The 20,126-nt window shown below is 40.4% G+C and overlaps 1 protein-coding gene across 6 annotated transcripts in view; it reads left to right on the top strand.

The window, feature by feature from the left end:
* Positions 1-18,266, top strand: part of EIF4ENIF1 (eukaryotic translation initiation factor 4E nuclear import factor 1) — a 44,515-nt gene extending 26,249 nt beyond the window's left edge. For 4 of the 6 annotated variants that reach the window (XM_047826893.1, XM_047826892.1, XM_047826895.1 and 1 more), the window contains exons 8-19: positions 4,282-4,417; positions 4,631-4,810; positions 5,549-5,781; positions 8,693-8,764; positions 9,220-9,403; positions 10,349-10,428; positions 10,757-10,899; positions 13,586-13,670; positions 14,945-15,083; positions 16,168-16,512; positions 16,781-16,945; positions 17,527-18,266. In XM_047826893.1, coding sequence (XP_047682849.1) covers positions 4,282-4,417; positions 4,631-4,810; positions 5,549-5,781; positions 8,693-8,764; positions 9,220-9,403; positions 10,349-10,428; positions 10,757-10,899; positions 13,586-13,670; positions 14,945-15,083; positions 16,168-16,512; positions 16,781-16,945; positions 17,527-17,768 — 2,004 coding nt within the window. In that variant the 3' untranslated portion in view covers positions 17,769-18,266. The remainder of the gene's footprint in view (positions 1-4,281; positions 4,418-4,630; positions 4,811-5,548; positions 5,782-8,692; positions 8,765-9,219; positions 9,404-10,348; positions 10,429-10,756; positions 10,900-13,585; positions 13,671-14,944; positions 15,084-16,167; positions 16,513-16,780; positions 16,946-17,526) is intronic. The other 2 variants (XM_047826897.1, XM_047826898.1) reach the window with 2 other exon arrangements.
* The last annotated feature ends 1,860 nt before the right edge of the window (positions 18,267-20,126 follow it).

Consider the following 20,126-nt stretch of genomic DNA (forward strand, 5'->3'; position numbering starts at 1 on the left):
TTTAAAAACATTTGCCCAAAAGCATCTGTATGTTCTAGAGGTCCCATTTACAATAGCAAATACATTTGACCTGTCCTTTAAAATTGGTGATTCATGGAATTTAAATGACTGTACTTCCTAACTATGATGGCTCCTTATTTGATTATCCCGTGAGCAGAGAGAACTGGGTGTGACAGAACAGGCAATATTGGCTTGTCTCCTTTGTCATTTGTGGTCCCAGTCCTCAAAAGATGGCCACCTGGAACAGGTGAGCAGACACTGCCTAGCACTAATAGGTATGGGGCTGCAGGTGAGTTCTAGGGCAGTACCTCTTAAATTCTCTGTGGTGAGGGGCCAGGTTCTATTTTCAGTCCATTGAGAACCAATACTTGAGTATAAAGTACAAAAGTCACAGCAGTGCCAAATTGCTGCAGTTTCTAAGCATTTACTTTCATTCTCTCAACTTACCTCCATGTGGTCCAAGAACACACTTGTCTAGAGCACTCTTCAGGTAACTGTGTGTTTGGTTCTCACTTACAGTCAGCCAGTCAGTAGTAGTCCTTTGGCTCACTGTGAGCAGAAATGTTGCATTCAGATGTGAGCTTAATTTTTTTGGTGTAAAATTCTTAGCTTTTGAGGGGATGATAGTGGCTTCCCCATCCCCCCCCCCTTCACTCTCTTAGGTGGAAATCTTACTATAAAAAGTTTTCACAGCAAAAGGTAAAAATTTATAGGCGTATTATGGCTCCAAATGTGAGCACCTGTGAAGCTTAACTAGCGTGTGCCTACGTAGAAGAAGAATCCAAAACTAAACCTGATAATAGGTAACACGCATAGAGTGCTGATTGTTATAGGCTTTACATACAATAAGTCATTTAATCCTCACAAAACCCTTATAAATTAATTACTACAGTTTCCATTTTACAGACGAGGAAACAGGCACAGGTTTAAATAACTTGCCCAAAGTCACACATGTAGTAAGTGGTAGAAACTGAATTTTGATTCATGCAGTTTCAGTTAAGAGTCTTTGTTTTCAGTTCACCATAACTATACTGCCTCTAAAGTATAAAAGGAGGAATAGGAACTTCACACTATATTTGGCCCTCACCCTCAACCAAAATTTGGCTAAAGCTGAGCAGTAGTTGCTACTAGGCTAAGAGGTCTCCATGTTTTTCATGAAAGTCCTGCTCATTAAGGTGTATATTCTATAGGTTCACTTAAAAGCAAAACTGGGATCAGTTAAAAATACTGATTATGCTGTATAACTCTAATATTTGCTCATTAAATGACCAATTCGGAAAAATAAGAACTATATAGGATTTGAGCATCAGTTGACAAGTGTTATATAAAGTGCTTGAAGTAGTGCATGGCACTTAGTAAGCTCTACCAGTGTTAGGTATTAATAGATAAAAATAGAATTATACCTGTAGTTGTAGGCTATGTTTACTGGGATTACATCACATTAGAAGTTGAAAGTCATAAAAATCTATGCAAACTGAAAATTTGGATCACATGTGAAAGTAATTTCAGTTAAATAATTAAAAATAAGTTTGTTTTAGATATGATGCAACTATTACTATAGGGCCTGACATGTAACAGGTGCTTATGTATGTTGAATGAAGAAAAAGGAAATCAAAGTGGAAATCGTAAATGATTTAGAGTGATGAACAATGACCATGACACAGAAAACCCTTGGTGGTGTGATCAGAAGTATGCTCAGAAGAAAAGGTATAGCCTTAGGTACATTCCCCAAAGTCAAATCCCCAAAGTCAAACTAGAGTGAAACAAATACAAAAATATAGAAATTTCCATAAAAGTGGAAGGTACTAAAAGAAAAATGTTAATCATTTACTAGTCATTGACAATGACTAGTAAAAGCTAGTCATTGTCAAAGAAAATATTTTACAGTATCTGATCAGAATAATACGAATCCTAAGATAAGACTTGTCAAATGACTTTTGTTTGAAGGACCAGACTAACAGTCATAAGTTACTTTGAAAGGTTATTAAAAAATCTAGAAAGAGCAGATGAAATCTACCAGATTACATTTATAGGCTCCTCTTCTTGAACAGCTGATAGCTGACAAGAATGTTCACAGAGGATGTCTTAACCAAGAAGTCAGAGCAGTGGGTCCAGCTCTCCATTTCCTGTACCAAGGTGCAGGAAATCTAACTACTGCTAGATCATCCTTGCTTGCTGTGTGGTAATAATGACTGCCTAGATGAATCCTCTCAGGATTCCTTTGGGGTTTAAAATGCTTTACTTTCCTGAAAGTGGAATTTCCAATCAATGTGTGTAAGAGTAACTTAGTGTCAGGGGTGCCTGGCTGGCTCGGTCCGTAGAGCACATGACTCTCATCTCAGGGTCGTGAGTTCAAGCCCCACCTTGAGCATGGAGCCTACTTAATAAATAAAAGTTAATTGAATGAGTAACTTTGTTTCTACTTTTTATGTTTTAGCTATAATAAAACCACTCTAACAGAAACAAAGTTGGTCATTGATCGAAGTATGGAAGGAAATGACTTTCTCAACACTTACTGTCATATCTTTAGAAAATGCCCAATTACTTTATATTCATGTCCTTTTTCATGTTCTTCCTGTGTATCTTCTGACCTTTTTCCTATACACTATGGTCAGAGGAAATAAAAGGATTAAAATGCAAAGAGATTTTTGCTAGTTATAAAATGTCAAACTCTTCAACATTATAACATTTTTAATGGCTATAGCTTTTAGTTTTAAAATCCTATTTGTCACTGACATGGTTATGCTTTAGATATAATTTTCAATTTTTCAGTGAAAAAATATTTAATAATGTTTCTCTTATATTTTAATTATTGCAAAAAATTTACACTTGACAGCATTAATATTGAAGGTGTGTGAGTCTTACAAGTGAAGTGTGATTGAAATTGAATCAGAAAATAGAAGTGCCACAAATAATAAATGTCATGAGTTAAAATCCTTCATTCTTGTGTTCAAGAGAAGTACTCTGTGGCTTAGTTTGGGTACATTATGAGGAAATTCTCCCAGGTGAGAATAAAAGAATCTAACCTGCTGTTGCTGCACTTTGGAAATTGGGAGTTCCAGGCATTAGATGAAACAGAATCACTAACTTTGCCATCCGTGTACCAGTTTTGGGGAAAACCTGTTTTCTCTTTATCATTGGTATAGAAATGAAATTTTATGCCTTACTTTCAAGGATGTGCCTCATTTTTTGGATTGACATTTGCTTTACCTTGTCTTTTCTAAATATTGATAAGAACACTGCATAAAGATCAATTTGGATATTTAACTGGATTTATGATAGCGTAGAATTAAAATATGCATTTTTTTAATGCTTCAATCTAGTTTTTAAGAAGGATTGATCATGGAAATTATTATGAAATAGTGTTGAGAAATTATTTCTGATTATAATGCATCATTTAATTGTTCTTACTAAACTGAAAACTGTTGAGATTGGGGTTAAAAGAAAACAAACACCTGCAAACTCCCTATTCATGCCGACAAGGGGACCTGGGTGGCTCAGTCAGTTAAGCTTCCGACTTCAGCTCAGGTCATGATATCACGGTTTGGGAGTTTGAGCCCCATGTCGGGCTCTGCGCTGATAGCTCAGAGCTTGGAGCCTGCTTGGGATTCTGTGTCTCCCTCTCTCTCTGCCTCTCCCCTGCTCGCGCGCTGTCTCTCAAAAATAAATAAACGTTTAAAAAAATACACCAATATTAGAGGACAGTTAAAAGTTAATCTTTCACATCCTAACACATTCTAAACTTTGACTGCAATTATGATCTCTGTGAGCTCTACTTTTTAGCTTTTGGCTTCCGAAATTGTCACCATTGAATTTTCTGATGTTCATTACAGCCTTGAGAAAGTTGAAGTTTGAAGTAAGGGCTGTCATCATCTCTCTATACTTAATATTTAGCTGAAGACCACTCATCAGCTTGGCAATGGAATGCTTTACTATGGTAATTTTGATTTTGAAACTATGTCCTCTGAGAACATTAATTAGTTCATGGAGTTTCTAATGAGGCAAAGGATAGAAATCCAAAACACATTATATGGCAAGAGATTTTTTGTTATATGCTTAGAAAGTACATGATCAGTAACGCCTACCTTTGGGTTACTCAAATGACCTTGGAGGGGAAGAAAAATTAAAGATGTTGAAAATCGTAATTTCTGAGAGTATTTACCTTCAGGTCAGCAGCATCAAAGGAAGCTTCAAAGTAAGTGACCTTTTCTTAAAATTTGAACCTTGTTGTCCCTTTCACCTAGAAACTGTTATCTTAGCTCCTTTTGTCTTTCCCTTTAGATGATAGAAGATGTTTTGGGAGAAGGGTCAGTCTCTGCCAGTCGGTTCAGTAGGTGGTTCTCTAACCCGAGCCGATCAGGAAGCCGATCCAGCAGTCTCGGGTCAACACCACATGAAGAACTGGAGAGACTAGCAGGTAAAATGGCTTCAGAGTCTGACCTTGAATGTAGATTGGAGCTTTCTCTGATAATGATTCATTCTGTCTTCATTAGTTAGGGTCCATTAGGGTTAAAGGCTCTCTGGATACTTAAAAACCCCTTCAGTTTATGCCTTCTTAATACTGTTGAAGATCTGTTTCTGTGTTTTATTGGGACTAATTGATTATAAATGTATTTACTTGCAATATTAGGTCTGGAACAAGCCATCCTCTCTCCTGGACAGAACTCGGGGAATTATTTTGCTCCTATCCCACTGGAAGACCATGCTGAAAATAAAGTGGATATTTTAGAAATGCTACAGAAAGCCAAAGTGGATTTAAAACCTCTTCTTTCCAGTCTTTCTGCAAATAAAGAAAAGCTTAAGGAGAGCTGTAAGTGTTTATTAGAGTCTGCTTTAGGCATTTGAAAAAGTGTGGATATCAGGCAGTTGGTTCTAACATACTGCTGTTTCATCAAAAGTCAGATAGTGGGTTCTATTTTATGTTTTTCAAAAAACTTTTTATCAAACAGTACCACCTCTTTGAGAATCTGGTAGTCAGTAGACTTTCCATCCAAGTCTTCCTTATTACCTGGATCCTGATCATAACACTTCCAGCTAATGTTATAGTTCTCCTGGGCATAACTTGGCAGCTTCTCACACGTTTGCCCCAGTCTGCCATTTTCTTATGTTATGCACTCTCAACATAAAACCTTAATGATAAAATAACCATAGCGAAGGTAGCAACCTTACTGATGTTAGGCTATCTGGGATTCTTGTCCCTGATAACAAGTCTCCAGAAGACTTATTATGAGAGGTCCTCCGGCAAGATGCACATTAAAGATCTTATCAAGTCTTAAAGCATTACACCCCAAGTGGTCTCCCGTTTCTAGCATTGTAACACTTACGGTTTATTTATGCCATTTCGTACTGAGTACATAGTTATGGCCTTATTTCCACTGTGCAGCTGTGATTTTAAGGGTTATCAGTTTGTCAGTTAGGGCATCAACCTTTTCTGGCAACCTCACTTCAACTGTGAAATAAATTTTCACTTTAACCATCATGATAGCCCCAGAGAACTCCTACCACATACTCCCTTACTTGGCTTAATCTGATTTTCTCAATGTTTCAGCGCATTCAGGAGTTGTGCTGTCAGTAGAAGAGGTAGAAGCAGGGCTCAAGGGCTTGAAGGTGGACCAGCAAGTGAAGAATTCAACTCCCTTCATGGCAGAACACTTAGAGGAGACCCTGAGTGCTGTAACCAGCAATCGACAACTCAAAAAAGATGGAGATATGACCGCATTCAACAAACTAGTGAGCACCATGAAGGCAAGTGGGACTTTGCCTTCTCAGCCCAAAGTCAGCGTAAGTATTTGGCACAAACCCAAGCCTTTTCTCCTATTCCTTCTTTCTGTTCCACTTCCCCCTATAATAAATGGACTTTAAAAAAAATGGTATTCTAAGTTGGAAGTTCTTTAATAGGCATTTGGTCCTTGATGCTTTTGTGTGTTCTTTAATTATCACTGTGCTATTTGTTACTAGAAAAAGCAGCTTGTGGTTGATGGATCTTTTATAGGTGATAGTTTATAAAGATAGAAAAATTCAGATATAACTTTAAGTCATTGCCAAAAAAAGGTGTAAAAATATTTTTGGATTGTACTCTAGAGAAAGTTTCCTATTTATTCAGCTACTTAAGCCAAAATAATTCACCATATGTTTACAGTACATCTTTCTTTTTACGTTTTTTAATCACTCCTATACACCGGGAATTACCTGCTTTCTTGATCAGGCAATTGACAGTGCTATGAATAACTTGTAAAGTATCTAAGATGGATTTTTCAAGATCATTGCATTCTGTTAATTTACTAACTAGAAAAAAGCTGTGACATGTAAAACCATCCTGGGGCATGAAGTTGGTTAGGTAGTGACTGCATGCCAGCAGATGCAGGTGTATAGTGCGTACTGGTCTTTGTCATAACACATTAGCGGTGGGTTCTTAGCCATGGCCTGTGTCAGTATTGCTGTCCCTTGATGATACAAGGTAATAAGGGAAGCAGGGCAAACATGAACAATAAAAACGTAAACATAGATTTGTTGCTAAGTTACAGCAAATTTATTAAATTGAGTTTTGCCTCTTGTTTTCTTCTTTTTTTTTTTTTTAACATTTATTTATCCTTGAGATAGAGACAGAGCATGAATGGGGGAGGGTCAGAGAGAGAGAGAGGGAGACACAGAATCTGAAACAGGCTCCAGGCTCTGAGCTGTCAGCACAGAGCCCGACATGGGGTTCGAACTCACGGACTGTGAGATCATGACCTGAGCTGGTCAGACACTTAACTGACTGAGCCACCCAGGTGCCCCAGCCTCTTGTTTTCTTCTAACATCATCATTTCTGGGAACTACAAGTTGGTCATGGTATCAGTAACTGTTTGATTCATCGTGCCTTGTACCAAGGGAAGGCGCAATCGATTGTGGGAATTTTTTTTATCTGACCAGCAGTTGACAGGTTCCAACAGAGATGCCATTGTTCCTGGCCTTAATGCCAGGACTGACATACTACCCCTGGAAGAAATCATCTTAAGTAGACTCATTACTTTGTATCTGACCACACCATGCCAGTTATAGGGGAATGTTTTCTCTTAAACTGCTTCAGAGTTACGTCCATACAAAGAATTACTAGATCCAGATGCTTTCACATGAGCACCAGATTAAAAGATCACAAACTATACTTTTCTCGTTCATCTGTGTCTCGGTGATTGTGTGCTTGTAAGTCAAGTGCTTGAGTCAAGTCTTGTTAAGTGCCTTCTTTTAATGTGATTGAGTAAAGAAGTGGGAACAGGAGGATTCAAAAGTTTACCTGATGCTTTTGAACATTTTGTTTCAGATGTGATGCTAGGGTTTGATATTGACACAGTTGTGCTCGCTTCGGCAGCACATATACTAAAATTGATATTGACACAGTTGACCCTGCCTTGTGAGGGTAACTGGTTTGATGTTGGGGTTTCAGTGGTCTGAAATAATATTTGGCCAAGGGAGTGAGCCTCAAACACCTGTGTAAAGGGATGGATGATATAATTCAAGTTGCTACACAAAAAGTAACACAAACTCAACCTAACCTAGAAAAGAAAGCAACAAGGAAACTAAAGTTTAGCACACCAGGTATTATCCCAACGTATTGCTTGAGCTGCATGTTGTTGTTAACTCATGGTCTATTTTAAAATCAAGTCAATTACTATGGCTGTGTGTGTTATGTATATACTATTATCCGCGTCCATCTGTCTAGGTTCAACCATATTGTTTCATCACCAAAAAAGGATATGTTGGTTCCATCTAACCTCCATTTCAAATTGAATTGTAGAGACTCTATCCTCCAAATACAGTAAGCCATGTAGTATAAAGTTGCCCTTTTTTGTTAGATGGAATTAAATGACTCTTGAGATCTCTTAATAAAATCCTCTGCAGTCCCAATTCCAAAACCAACAATAAAACACTTGGAGATCTTTGGGTTGTTTGTCATGCCTGAGGACATTGCTGTGGACCTTGGCAGCTTCATCTAGTAGAAAAGAAAACTGTGTACCAGAGAAAGCACTTCAGGCAGAGCTAAATGGACATAAGGATGTCCTGAAGTGCAGGAGGTAATGTCATTTGGATGACTGCTGCTGCATTAAACGCACAAGAAGTGGAGGATCTGAATTTTGTCCTGTATATGAGACCCATTTTGTAACAGCTCATTAAAAATACTAAAGTTTAAATTTCCTGAAATGTGAAACTCTGAAATATAACAATCCTGGCCAACCTTTAATGTTGTTTACTAGGTTTTTAACTACCATCTGTAGTCTATAAATCCTGTTTCAAAGATAATGGGTAGCAAAGGTTGCCTTGAAAATTAAAATCTATAAATTATCAGAATTTCCTTCTTGTTGCTTCTTACTAGGTGTTCCTCTATTTCACCATTTCCTTTTTCTCTTCTTTGGGTCACAGTAGTAGAGACAGTGAAATGCACTAGGGTTACCACAGAGAGGAAAAGACCATCTGAGGGTCTCTGAGTGGACTTTGCATGTACACGTGCAGATTCTTTCCATTTCCAGATCTTTGGGACCTGTGTGTGATGAGCAAGTGGAACAGGTTGATCTAACTTAGATTTCTGTGCTTTTGACATCATTCTGCTTAAGTGCCAACTCCCTGGGGAGTTTTTAATGCTTTCTTGTGGTCCCCAATTAATATGTAAGTTGTGTGTGTAAGAAGGTTAAAATAAGTTTTCCTTTGACTTTTTTAGCGAAACCTTGAAAGCCATTTGATGTCCCCTGCTGAGATTCCAGGCCAGCCTGTCCCTAAGAACATCCTGCAGGTACTTCACCATCTTATACCATGGCCTCGGAGTCCTGAACACTAGTCCTCTGAACTGGTTTTGTGTAGTGGTCCAACTTTGGGCCTTAGAGAATGATCCATGTGGTCTGACAGTTGAGGGTACAGTGTTGCTACCTGGCATAGTTCTGTGTCACTGTTAATCTCATTGTGGGGTGGGGAGGTGGCTGAAGATGACAAAGCTCTTGACTTCCAGTTTACAGGTTTGCAGTTTCTATAGAAATTTAAAGTATCTAACCTATATTTGTAGCACTAACTTAAAGCAAATGTTGCTAGCTGAACAATGAGAGAAATGTGTTGCATGTACATGTGCCAATTCCTTCACTGGAGCATGAGAGAGATTCATCATTGGCTTCCAAAAGTTAATCCATAATTCATAGCCTCTGACTAGGAGAAGGAAATAGGCTTGTTCACAAGGATTACTTTTTCTGCCTTTAGGAACTTCTGGGTCCACCAGTTCAGAGACCTGCTTCTTCCAATCTTCTCAGTGGCCTTATGGGGAGTTTGGAGCCTACAACATCTTTATTAGGCCAAAGAGCACCTTCTCCTCCCTTGTCACAGGTGTTTCAAACGCGAGCAGCCTCAGCAGACTACCTTCGTCCTAGAATACCATCACCAATTGGTAAATGCTGCTGTGCACAGATGTCTGTCCATTCTCCCCTAAACCACCACAAAGGTTATACTTGTCCCCTAGAACTGGCAAAGTCTTTTTCATGGGTATCCTTGAAGAATTTAAAAAGAAATCTGAGAATTTATTATGCTTTTTTTGGGGGGTATGGTGAGGCACAAAATTGGAAGATAGTTTATCTGGCTGCCCTTCTAGATAAATATGTTCATATTATAGTTTTCTCTCCTAAGATTGATCACAATTATATAAATTGGATCTAGCTCTTTAGTCTTGTTCCCTATTTTGGGAATTCAATCCAAAAAAGTTAATTTGGCTTACTAGGTTTTTCCTTGATAGAGTAGAAGTCAGGCTAGTGGCTCTCTACCAACCTAATGAAGTTGGTATGCAGTTAACTGTGAGCACTGGTGGCTGATACAGAATGTAAATAGAAGAAGCAGTTTTAGAAAGCGGTCTAACATAAGTGTTGTGCAAAATCTCATTGTTTTCTGTCACCCTGGACCACATGTGCTACTGGCCACTCTGGCCCCTGCCAGTCATACCTTGAGAGTAAGTTTTTGTAATCTGCCTTCCACAATTCGCAAGATAGAATGGAAAGAATGTAAACCTCAAAGCACTGGAGTCTGGTTGTCAGCTGTTTCCATGATAAGGAGCCAAATCACTGAGTAAAAAGCACTTCTCTCTGAGAGTTCTCAGCTCTGAAGGGACAGAGGTGAAGCTTAGTGGGGAAGATGTGAATATAGCAGTTTGGATCATTAAGTGCTCTGATTAAGGTCCACATCACCCAGTGTGGACTAAAGAAGAGGGACATCATCAGCCTGGAAGTCACCACTTCCCTGAAAGAGATGGTGTTCAGTAAGAAGCAGCATGCATTAGTGATAACGTCTCTCTAATGGATGTGTGCTCTCTTGACATTCACTGAATCTGCAACTTTCCCATCAGGTTTTACACCAGGACCACAGCAGCTACTCGGAGATCCATTCCAAGGCATGCGCAAACCCATGAGCCCAGTCACGGCCCAGGTCAGTCTGAACTTTCTCTAACTCAATTTTTCGCTTGTTTTTCATCCTTCTTGTTGACTGTGGGATGGAAAATTAAATTGTTGCAATGCTTAGAAGTGAGTTTGAACTATAAACCAAGCTCAGTGAAGGCCAGAAAATTGGTGAACAAAGTCACACTTTGTTAAAATCTTGTTCGGTGGGTGGCAGCACAGTTTAGTGAGGTTTGCAGTATCTAATTTCTCTCAGCTGCTGCATAAACATACCTTTCTAAGAGTGAAGAGAGACCTTTGTAGAAAGTGCATTGACTGTCCTCATTTTTCTCGGATCTTCCTCTGCCTCTTCTGCTCAGCAGATGAGCCAGCTAGAATTACAACAGGCAGCTTTGGAGGGGCTGGCCTTGCCACATGACCTTGCGGTGCAGGCAGCAAACTTCTACCAGCCTGGTTTTGGCAAACCACAGGTGGACAGAACCAGAGATGGATTCAGAAACAGGTAAGTTACTAATCCTGCCCTTGTGGGGATTTGCATATTAATTTTCATCAGATTAGCAAATTGGTTATCCATAGTAAAATTCTGTGATACACACTGCTACATTGTACAATATATGGTGAGAATTCTGTCTCCCAAGTGTTCAGTAGAGGAAGTGATATGATTGAATTCTGCAGGGACATAGGCTTTTTTCATTATATATGATTTTTATATTCTTGATTTAAAGGATTCATTTTTACAAATGTAGCTAGCTAATATAGCTCCTTATTTATAATTGTTAGATGATGAAAATTTAGTAAAACTCCACCTAGGTTCTTCCCCTACAGATTCCTTGTTGAGTTACCAAACTGTCCTTTGATGCAGGTTTGTTGATCCATGGTTTGTTGGTCAGAGTTAAGGTTTGTTGATCAAAGCTATTAACAAATGATTAATGACTTCAGTCTCCTCCTGTTCCTTCTGATATTTGCAAAAAGTAGTAAAACAAGCCATTACTTAGGGGGAAAGGGCTAGCAATATTGTTCTTTTTTGTTGTAAAATAAAACAGAGAAAACTGCATTAAACAAATGTACAGCTTATTACAAGACAAAATCCTTTGTTAGCTACCCAGAAGCTATGTGCCCTGTCCCAGTAATACCCCTTTCCTCCCTCAGAAGTCATCCCATCCAGCCTTTAAAAGTAAATACTGGGGCACCTGGCTGGCTCAGTAGGAGGGGCATGTGACTCTTGATCTCAGGGTCATGAGTTCAAGCCCCACGTTGGGTGTACAGATTACTAAAAAAATAAACTTTTAAAAATTGAAGAAAAATAAAAGGAAATGCCACCTTCATTTCTTCAATTTTATCACCAAAATGTTTATCCCTGAAACATTAAGTCCTGCCCATACAGTATACTTGGTAGTTAAGAGGTACTTGTGTTTTGGTATTTTTCTTAAAATTGTTATCAGTGTCTCATTGTCTTGCTTCATCTGTTTTTATATGTTGACCCTTTCAGAAGACACTGAGACTTAGTAAGTACTGTGTATTCTTGCATAAATGCATCCTATATATAGTAGCCCTCACCCTAAAGGGAGATCTCAGGACTGGTCTATTGAACCCGTCACTGGATTTCTCTCTATAATATAATGTAGTTTCTTAATAATTCATTGACTTGATTTAATTCACTTTCAAAGCACTTTTGATATCCATAATTTTATTTGCTCTTGGCAACAATCCTGAGGTAGATGGTGTAAATAACTGCATTTTACAGATACAGAAACTTAGGTTTTTAAAATGCAAATTACTCAAAATGAAGACCCAAGTCAGTGTCAGTAGAGCCTTTATGTTGTTTGGATCAAATGTCAACCTCTAAGGCCCTCCCTGAACACCCTGTATACAGTTATGTCCCCTAACAGATATGCCTTTCTCCTTGTCTCTATTTTTTCTTATTGTGCTTATCACCTTCCAGGTTACTATTTATGTTTTGTCTATTTCTCTGCCTATAGTAACTTTTCTGCCCTACAAACAAAAGAATGTAATGAGGCCAGAGATTTTTTTTGTCTGTTTTGTTTATTGCTGGATCGCCAGCACTTACCCCAGTTTCTAGCACAAATATGTTTATCAGAAGGAATATATGATAGGTTTGGCAGAACCACCACACTTGGGGTTTTCCTCATGATCACTCAGAGTACTACTGATCTGTTTCTTCTTTGTTGTCACGCTCAGATTCTCTGTGGCAGCAGTGGGGCTTATCTGGTACTGACTGGAAAGAAGCCATGGTTTAGCATTCTCATCTTTATGATTTAGGAATTTCCAGAATCACTAAGGCTTTGGCCCTCATGGCACAAGGTCTGACAGCTGAAATGCAGTGAAACTCTCATTAGCCAGTGAGCTCATATAATTCATTTTTCTCTCAGCCTGTTTACATCTTCATCATCTGTTTTCTCCAAGTTAAGGGAGAATGGATAAAACGGGGAGAAAAGAGAAGTCTGTTGTTTTAAACTTTATTTGGAAGACTTGGGATCAACTTTGTGTGTGGACCAAGAGTGATGGGGAATGCTGCATGTAACTGGGTCTTAAAATAGCTGAAGCTCTTGGCCCTCTATTTGAACCAGTGTCTTACGAAGCATCAATTCTGTGCCAGGCCCTGTGCTGATCAGTATTGCTCCCTACTCTCTGGAGCACAACCTGGACCACAGAATGAAGGCCCTCCTTAGCCTACCTCACTGGCATAGTCTACAAGTAAAGTATATGCCAGCCCTGGATAACTCTACATTCCCAAGACCGTATACCTGATCCTTCTACCTGAATCATTGTTCTCCATCTTCTAGCTTTCTCATTGGTCACACCCAATTCAATGCAGTTCCTTCCCATGGTCCCTTCAGTAGGAGTAGTCTGTCACTCCTTCTATACCTCATTTTTCCATTACACCTTATTAGTATCTAATATGTACATACCTTAGTTTCCCCTAGGTTAGCATCTCCCCAGTGGACAAAAGTTCCTGCAAGGCCCAGGACCATGTTTAATCTTTTGTCTTCCCTTAGGACTTAGCACGTGGTTTTGCATATATTAGGCACTTAATAAATGCTTGGGAAATTTTAATGGATGAGGGAAACAGGATATTAAAGTTCTAAGCTGGTCTTGAGTATTCTGTGGTTTTAGGATTTGGAGTTGGAGCAGCTTGGAGCTCATACTGATACTTGGTTTGTTCACAGGCAACAACGAGTGACCAAGTCACCAGCACCCGTGCACCGAGGGAATTCCTCTTCCCCTGCCCCTGCTGCCTCCATCACAAGCATGGTCAGTGACATTTGCTTTTGTGAACAACTTCAAGGCTTCTCCGTTCAATTGTACCTATGTTGTATCACTCTGTGCCCCAAAGTGTCCTTGAGTGCCTTCCATAGGAATAACTGACTCAGACTTTCACACTTGCTTATTTATTAGGTCTTCCCCTTTCAGGATATAGTCTAACTCTTAAGATTCTAGTGAAGCCCCTACATTGGGGAAAGTTTGTTCCAGCAGATAGAGGAGTATGATCTACAACAAACATATAAGGTAATGTAGTGTGTTCAAACAAATGAACAGTTGGATTGGGGAGTAGGGGAGGATAGGGGCCAAAGATAGGTGAGATGGAGGGGTGAATGGGGTTGGATCATGAGGAGTCCAATGAAACATAGTGGAGACTTCACAAATTCAGATTCAGGTCTCAGTGATATGAATTAAGGCTAGGACAAAGGAGTTTGCTTCTTTATGACGATAAATCTAGTTTTACCACTGACTCATTCATGTACCAGCATTTTTTTTAAGTTTTATCCCCCAAAGATCTTTATCACCTAGTTAAAGCTGATAGACAAAGGGAAAAACTTACTCTGCTTCAGGACCCCAAATGGGTCTCTGCATTACTAGAAGGGGCTCTTGTGTTCATAATTCATGCCCTGTCTCCTACCGTCAAGGATTTAGGGTTAATGAGAAAAGTCACATGCACAGTAAAATCATCAAAGTAAAAATAGGCAGTGAAGAGATGAGGAAAAAAATGACCCCAAATGGTGAGTCCTAGGGCCTGAGGAGATTATTAAGATAATTGTGAATTTCCTGGTAGCCAAGTTAAGATGGGATATAATTAAGACTATAGAGGAATTTAGGTTCTGAGGTTGTCTCTGAATTATCCTTTCTCAGTTGACAGGGCTCTTGCTCTAGAGTTTACTTCTGGCCATGTTCTTCCCCTGTTCTCAGCCTAATCCCAGGCTGGGAAAATGGCTGAAGCAGAGGTTGCATAGGTAGGTCCCTATCACCACAGACACAGACGGGTAGGTTGAAGTTCTATGCTTTAACTACCTTTGTGTTAGAGCTAAGTCTAGGTTTTGGTGAAAGTGAGATGTGAGCAAGGGATGATGCACTTGGGACACCACCCATATGGCCCATCTATTTCTTTTCCTCTAGCGGGTAAACACCAGAACATTGGAGTTGGCCTCTGCACGTGTAGCCAGTAAGGGGACTCTTCAGTTTGACCAATTAACTCTGGCTTGATTAGGAAAGGCAGTTAGAGAATGTGCTAATACTGTTTTTCTCTGCAGCTTTCTCCTTCCTTCACCCCTACCTCAGTGATCCGTAAGATGTATGAGAGCAAAGAGAAAAGCAAGGAGGAGCCAGCATCTGGAAAAGCAGCAGCAGCTCTTGGTGACAGTAAAGAGGACACTCAGAAGGCCAGTGAAGGTACTGCAGAGCTGTTGAGGGTGTACTGCCTAAGAGTATGTGACAGAGCACGGGCTTGAGTGCTAATCAGCTGACCTGATTTTCTGCAAATCCCTGCACAAAACCCCTGCCTGCTTTGGAATACACAGTTCTGTGTTTGACAATGAGAAGTGTTCAACCAGCTTCACGGTTGCTTAACCACTTGAAATTCTGACCAATCTAATAGTGGTACAGGACGAAGAATGAGATTTCGTTTAGAATCCTTATTGAGGCTTCATAGTTGAATTATTAGTACATTCAGCAAATTAAATTAACATGGTACCACCAGTTTTACTTCTGAAAGATTCTCTCTGGTCTACAGAGACTAAGTATCCAACAAAATCTGTGCAATGGGTGAATAATAAGGTGTGGAAAGCCTTTTAGAAGTGTATAGAAAATGTGAGCAAGGCTTTTAGGAATTGCACAGTTGGGATTGTCAAGGACATGGTGAAGTGGTTCTAATAGGTTTACACAAGTCTAGAGTCTTGGTCTGAGAGCTTTTTGCCTGTGAGAAAGCTTCTGAAAAAAAAAAATCCTGTCAGTCCTACTAAAAGGCAATTCAGATTTCTTCACTAGTCTGTAATTTAAATTTCCATTGCAGTGGATTTGCATAATTTTACTTTCACTTGACTTTCCCCTTAGGCTAAAAGAGCATGTTAATCTAGGATAGTACTAGCTCCCACACAGATCCAGACCACAACCATATGGGCAGGCAGAACAAGGTGCCTGAGTTAGACCACCAGACCATAAGCCAGATTCACTTGCCCATAGCTATTCCTGGGTTGGGAATATTAGAAGAAGAGTAAACTCTGTTCCAGCAATGTATTTGGAGACTAGAAAACTTGTGGTCTTGTTCCAGCTCTGTCCCTGACAAACTACCCCTGTGTCTTTGACTAGGCCTATTCATAAGGTACATGGTGTTTCCTATGAAACAATCCTCTGAATTTGTAAGATCAAATAAGATTGTAAACTTCCTAAGAAGTGAGATTTACTGGATCGTTGGGAAGACAGCATGTTTGGGAGAAGTTTGTCAGTACCAAAATATTCTCTGTCTGGGTCCTTACAGAGAACCTAGTGTCCTCCAACTCTGTGCCCAGTGCTGATCGAGACTCTTCTCCCACTACAAATCCCAAACTGTCAACATTGCAGCGGTCTTCATGTTCTACCCCACTATCTCAGACCAACCGTTACACCAAAGAGCAAGATTATCGACCTAAAGCAACTGGGAGAAAAACACCCACCTTGGCATCCCCAGTTCCAGGAACACCTTTTCTCCGCCCTGTCCACCAAGTTCCCCTTGTCCCCCATGTTCCAATCGTTCGGCCTGCTCACCAGCTTCACCCAGGGTTGGTCCAAAGGATGCTGGCCCAGGGAGTACATCCACAGCATCTTCCAAGTTTGCTCCAAGCTGGTAAGTTTCTGACCTGGCATGACAGCATTTTCCAGAATGGATGAAGTACTGTACTATGAGAGGTTTTTTTGTTTCTTATCTCTAGAAAGATGTTGCTAGATTTTTCCATCTAACTGGTGGGCAGTGGGTCCAATCCATCTATCCCTTAGTCCATTAAGATTAGGAACCTAACTTAAGCACTGTTCATTGTTAAACTTGTAGATCAGCAAAGCTTGAAAATTTCCAGGTAGATTACTTCTCATCACTTTTTTTCTCCCCTGTCCAACAGGTGTGCTTCCTCCTGGGATGGACCTGGCTCATTTACAGGGAATATCAGGCCCAATCCTGGGTCAACCCTTCTACCCTTTACCTGCAGCTAGTCACCCTCTCCTAAACCCTCGTCCTGGGACACCTCTGCATCTGGCAATGATGCAACAGCAGCTACAGCGCTCAGGTAGGTTCAGGAATGGGCCAGGGGAGCTGGGGATGGGCTGAACAGGCTTAAAGCTTTTGGACCAGTTTCCAGTGGAGGGGATGAATTAACACAGTTCATTCTTTAAACTTATCCTAGCAAGATGGGGATAAGGGGATAATCAGAATACGAACCCACTTCTGTGGGATTTAGAACTCCTGTCCCTGTAAAGACAATGGGAGAGCTGATGATGCTCTGGCATTTTTGTCCTTTGCCTCTTGGAGAGAGGAGGCTGAGAATCCTGACAGAGGTTCAGCACAGGGACTGTACAGAGTAGATGCCTTCTCCCCATCTAATGTTAGTACTTTTATGATATGATTGCTTGTCATGGTAAGTAGTGGACGTGCAATTTAGGATGGCTTCTCAGTGTGGATGACTTCTGAATAGCCCTGCTTTCCAAGGTACTGTCTTGTATTTTGTAAAGGAGTTAAGCCCTATAATAAATCCTCTGGTAAAGAATTCTATTTGTAGTTTTATGAATAGGATTTGAGTAAGGCAAGTTCTGATACAGAACTACTTTCCCCTACATGCTGAGTGATAACCCTTCTTTCTTATCCCCATAGTTCTTCATCCCCCAGGCTCTGGTTCCCAGGCAGCAGGTGTCAGCGTTCAGACGAACCCTCAGAATGTGCCCACCCGATCAGGCCTGCCTCACATGCACTCTCAGCTGGAGCACCGCCCCAGCCAGAGGAGCAGCTCCCCAGTGGGCCTCGCCAAGTGGTTTGGCTCAGATGTGCTACAGCAGCCCCTACCTTCCATGCCTGCCAAAGTCATCAGTGTAGATGAATTGGAATACCGACAATGAACGGGGCAGGCAGGCTCACCTATGCCTGGACCTACGGTGGTACCCTGATCAGGATTCTGCTTCATCTTGGGTTGATTTACAGGCTTTTACTTTGGAGCATTCTGTGCAAAGCTGTTTAGGGAAGCCCAGGCACCTGGTGTGGTCTGCATTGACAGAAAGATCTTAACCAATTGAATGGAGCCTACATGGTCTGAATATAGGATGCACAGTGTTGTCAGTCCTGGAAATAGTCTTTTTTTTTGTAAGATATGTGAATGAAGTGTTGGTGTCTTCACCAAGAGGTGGCACCTAAGGGTTCTAAGGAAATAAATGTATAGACCCTATGTACAGACTTGTGTATAAACAACTTTTGTATATACATATAGGATAGCTTTTTTGAACTTATACAGCTGTATATAAAAGTAGCTGGTATTAGTTAAGCCTGTGTCAACAGTTTGGATTTTTTTCACTTGTACATTTGGGACTTTTGGTTGATTAAAGTTGCATATGCTAAGTGTGTGAATGAAGTGAATGGCACTGTTGTGTTTCAATTCATTCCTTCTCATTTACCACCAGCTGACCTATGAGGTTCAGTAGGTTCCCTTAGGGAACCTGAAGTTTTAATTTTTATGTTTATTTTTGAGAGAGTGTGAGCAGGGGAGGGACAGAGAGAAACACAGAATCTGAAGCAGGCTCCAGGCTCTGAGCTGTCAGCACAAAGCCCAACACAGGGCTCAAACTCACAGACCACGAAATCATGACCTGAGCTGAAGTCGGACCCTTAACTGACTGAGCCACCTAGGTGCCCCTTAATTTTCCTTTAAAACTCAGAATTGAGCTCGATCTCATTTAGGAGGAGGAAACATTGTCCACATTTTCTGGGCCTTGAAGACTCTAATGGGACAGCTTAGGCTGGAATGGCCCTATAGAAAGCCTTGTGGTTAACACCAGATTATAATGTATAATATCTTAGATTAAAACCACCTAGTGAAAACAATTTATTGGGTAATCATGCATATGGTAGCTTTTCCCAAACAAATCCACATTTACTAGGGCAGAACTGAATAGTCTGTTGGCATCCTGTTCTCCAGCTCAAAGTCACCTATAAAGAAAAACAGGTCCTCCTAGTTCTCATTCAACCCATTCTTTTTCCATACGAAACTATCCTTAAGACTGATGCAGTCTCCTTGTGTTTTGTATCTCATTTCTCAGCTCACAATTATTTTTATTCACCTTAACTATATGCATAGCATTAGAGAACAGGATTCTACAAGAATACTATAGCTATGGTCTTGAGTCCCCTTTCCTGACTGAAGGTTTTTCAGTCCTAGTGATCTGAGGTGGTAACTTATTTCTCAAGTTAATTTGCCCTAGTTCTCAGTACTTGTTCATTTAGGGCCATCAAACTACTTTGACTTCATGCTAGAGGGTCAAATAATGAGGCTGTTCTTGGATTCACAGGTGAAGGGCTAGGTGGTTGGATTTTGACTGCAAGGGTAAAAAACAGCCTGAGTCTTCAGTGTTAGGCGCATTGCCTATAAACCTGGAGCTGTCCACCCTATCACTTCCAGGAATATAAGAAACCAGGTTGCCTTAAACCTAGCTTTATGGATTGAGCATGAAGTCTTCCTAGGAAGTATTTCATTAATCCTCCTGCTCCCCAAACCCCCATGGGATTTACTCAGTGGGATGCCGTAGCTTCAGAAATCCTATGTTTAGAATTCTTACAAATGCCACAGGTGTAAGCTAGAAAGCAGTCTCAAGTAACAATGGGAGAACACAGATGCCTGAATCCAGTTCTACCTTTCCTGTGTTGTCCTCTTTGACTTCTTTTCCCCTTGGTGTTGAACCAAGAGTTGTAGAAGTAGGGTGGGAAGAATTCAGCTGGAGCTGCCAATAAGGGTTTCTCTTCAGGCTAGAAGCTAGTAGGGATCAAAATGAACATAGGCACCAAGCAACTGGCAAAGCCATTAGCCACTGATTGGTAAGATACAGCCAGAAGGAAATAAGGGAATGCTGCTAACGCTAGCACATTACGAAGTAGACCTACAGATTTCAAAACTATTCTGGTGTTGGGGTGGGGGGAGCGGAAGCAAAACAGGAAGCTAATTCAGTCTTTAAGGAGCTAAGAACCTGATAAAAGGGTTAGAGCAGGAGGAAGTGATGTCTAAGCTAACAGGAGAGAGAGGTCTTAAATGGACCAACTTTGGGAAGTCTAGCAGGCATGAGATTAGAAGCAATCAGGATTAGAAGGATGTACAACACAGAGGTTATGAAGTCATGGGAATAAAACATATAGCACAAGGAATACAGGCAATGATGTTGTATGGGGACAGCTACAACTGTGAGCATAGCATAACATGTAAACTTTCTAGATCA

Source organism: Prionailurus viverrinus, chromosome D3 (genome assembly GCF_022837055.1).
Source record: "Prionailurus viverrinus isolate Anna chromosome D3, UM_Priviv_1.0, whole genome shotgun sequence".
In the NCBI taxonomy this organism is placed as follows: Eukaryota; Metazoa; Chordata; class Mammalia; order Carnivora; family Felidae; genus Prionailurus; species Prionailurus viverrinus.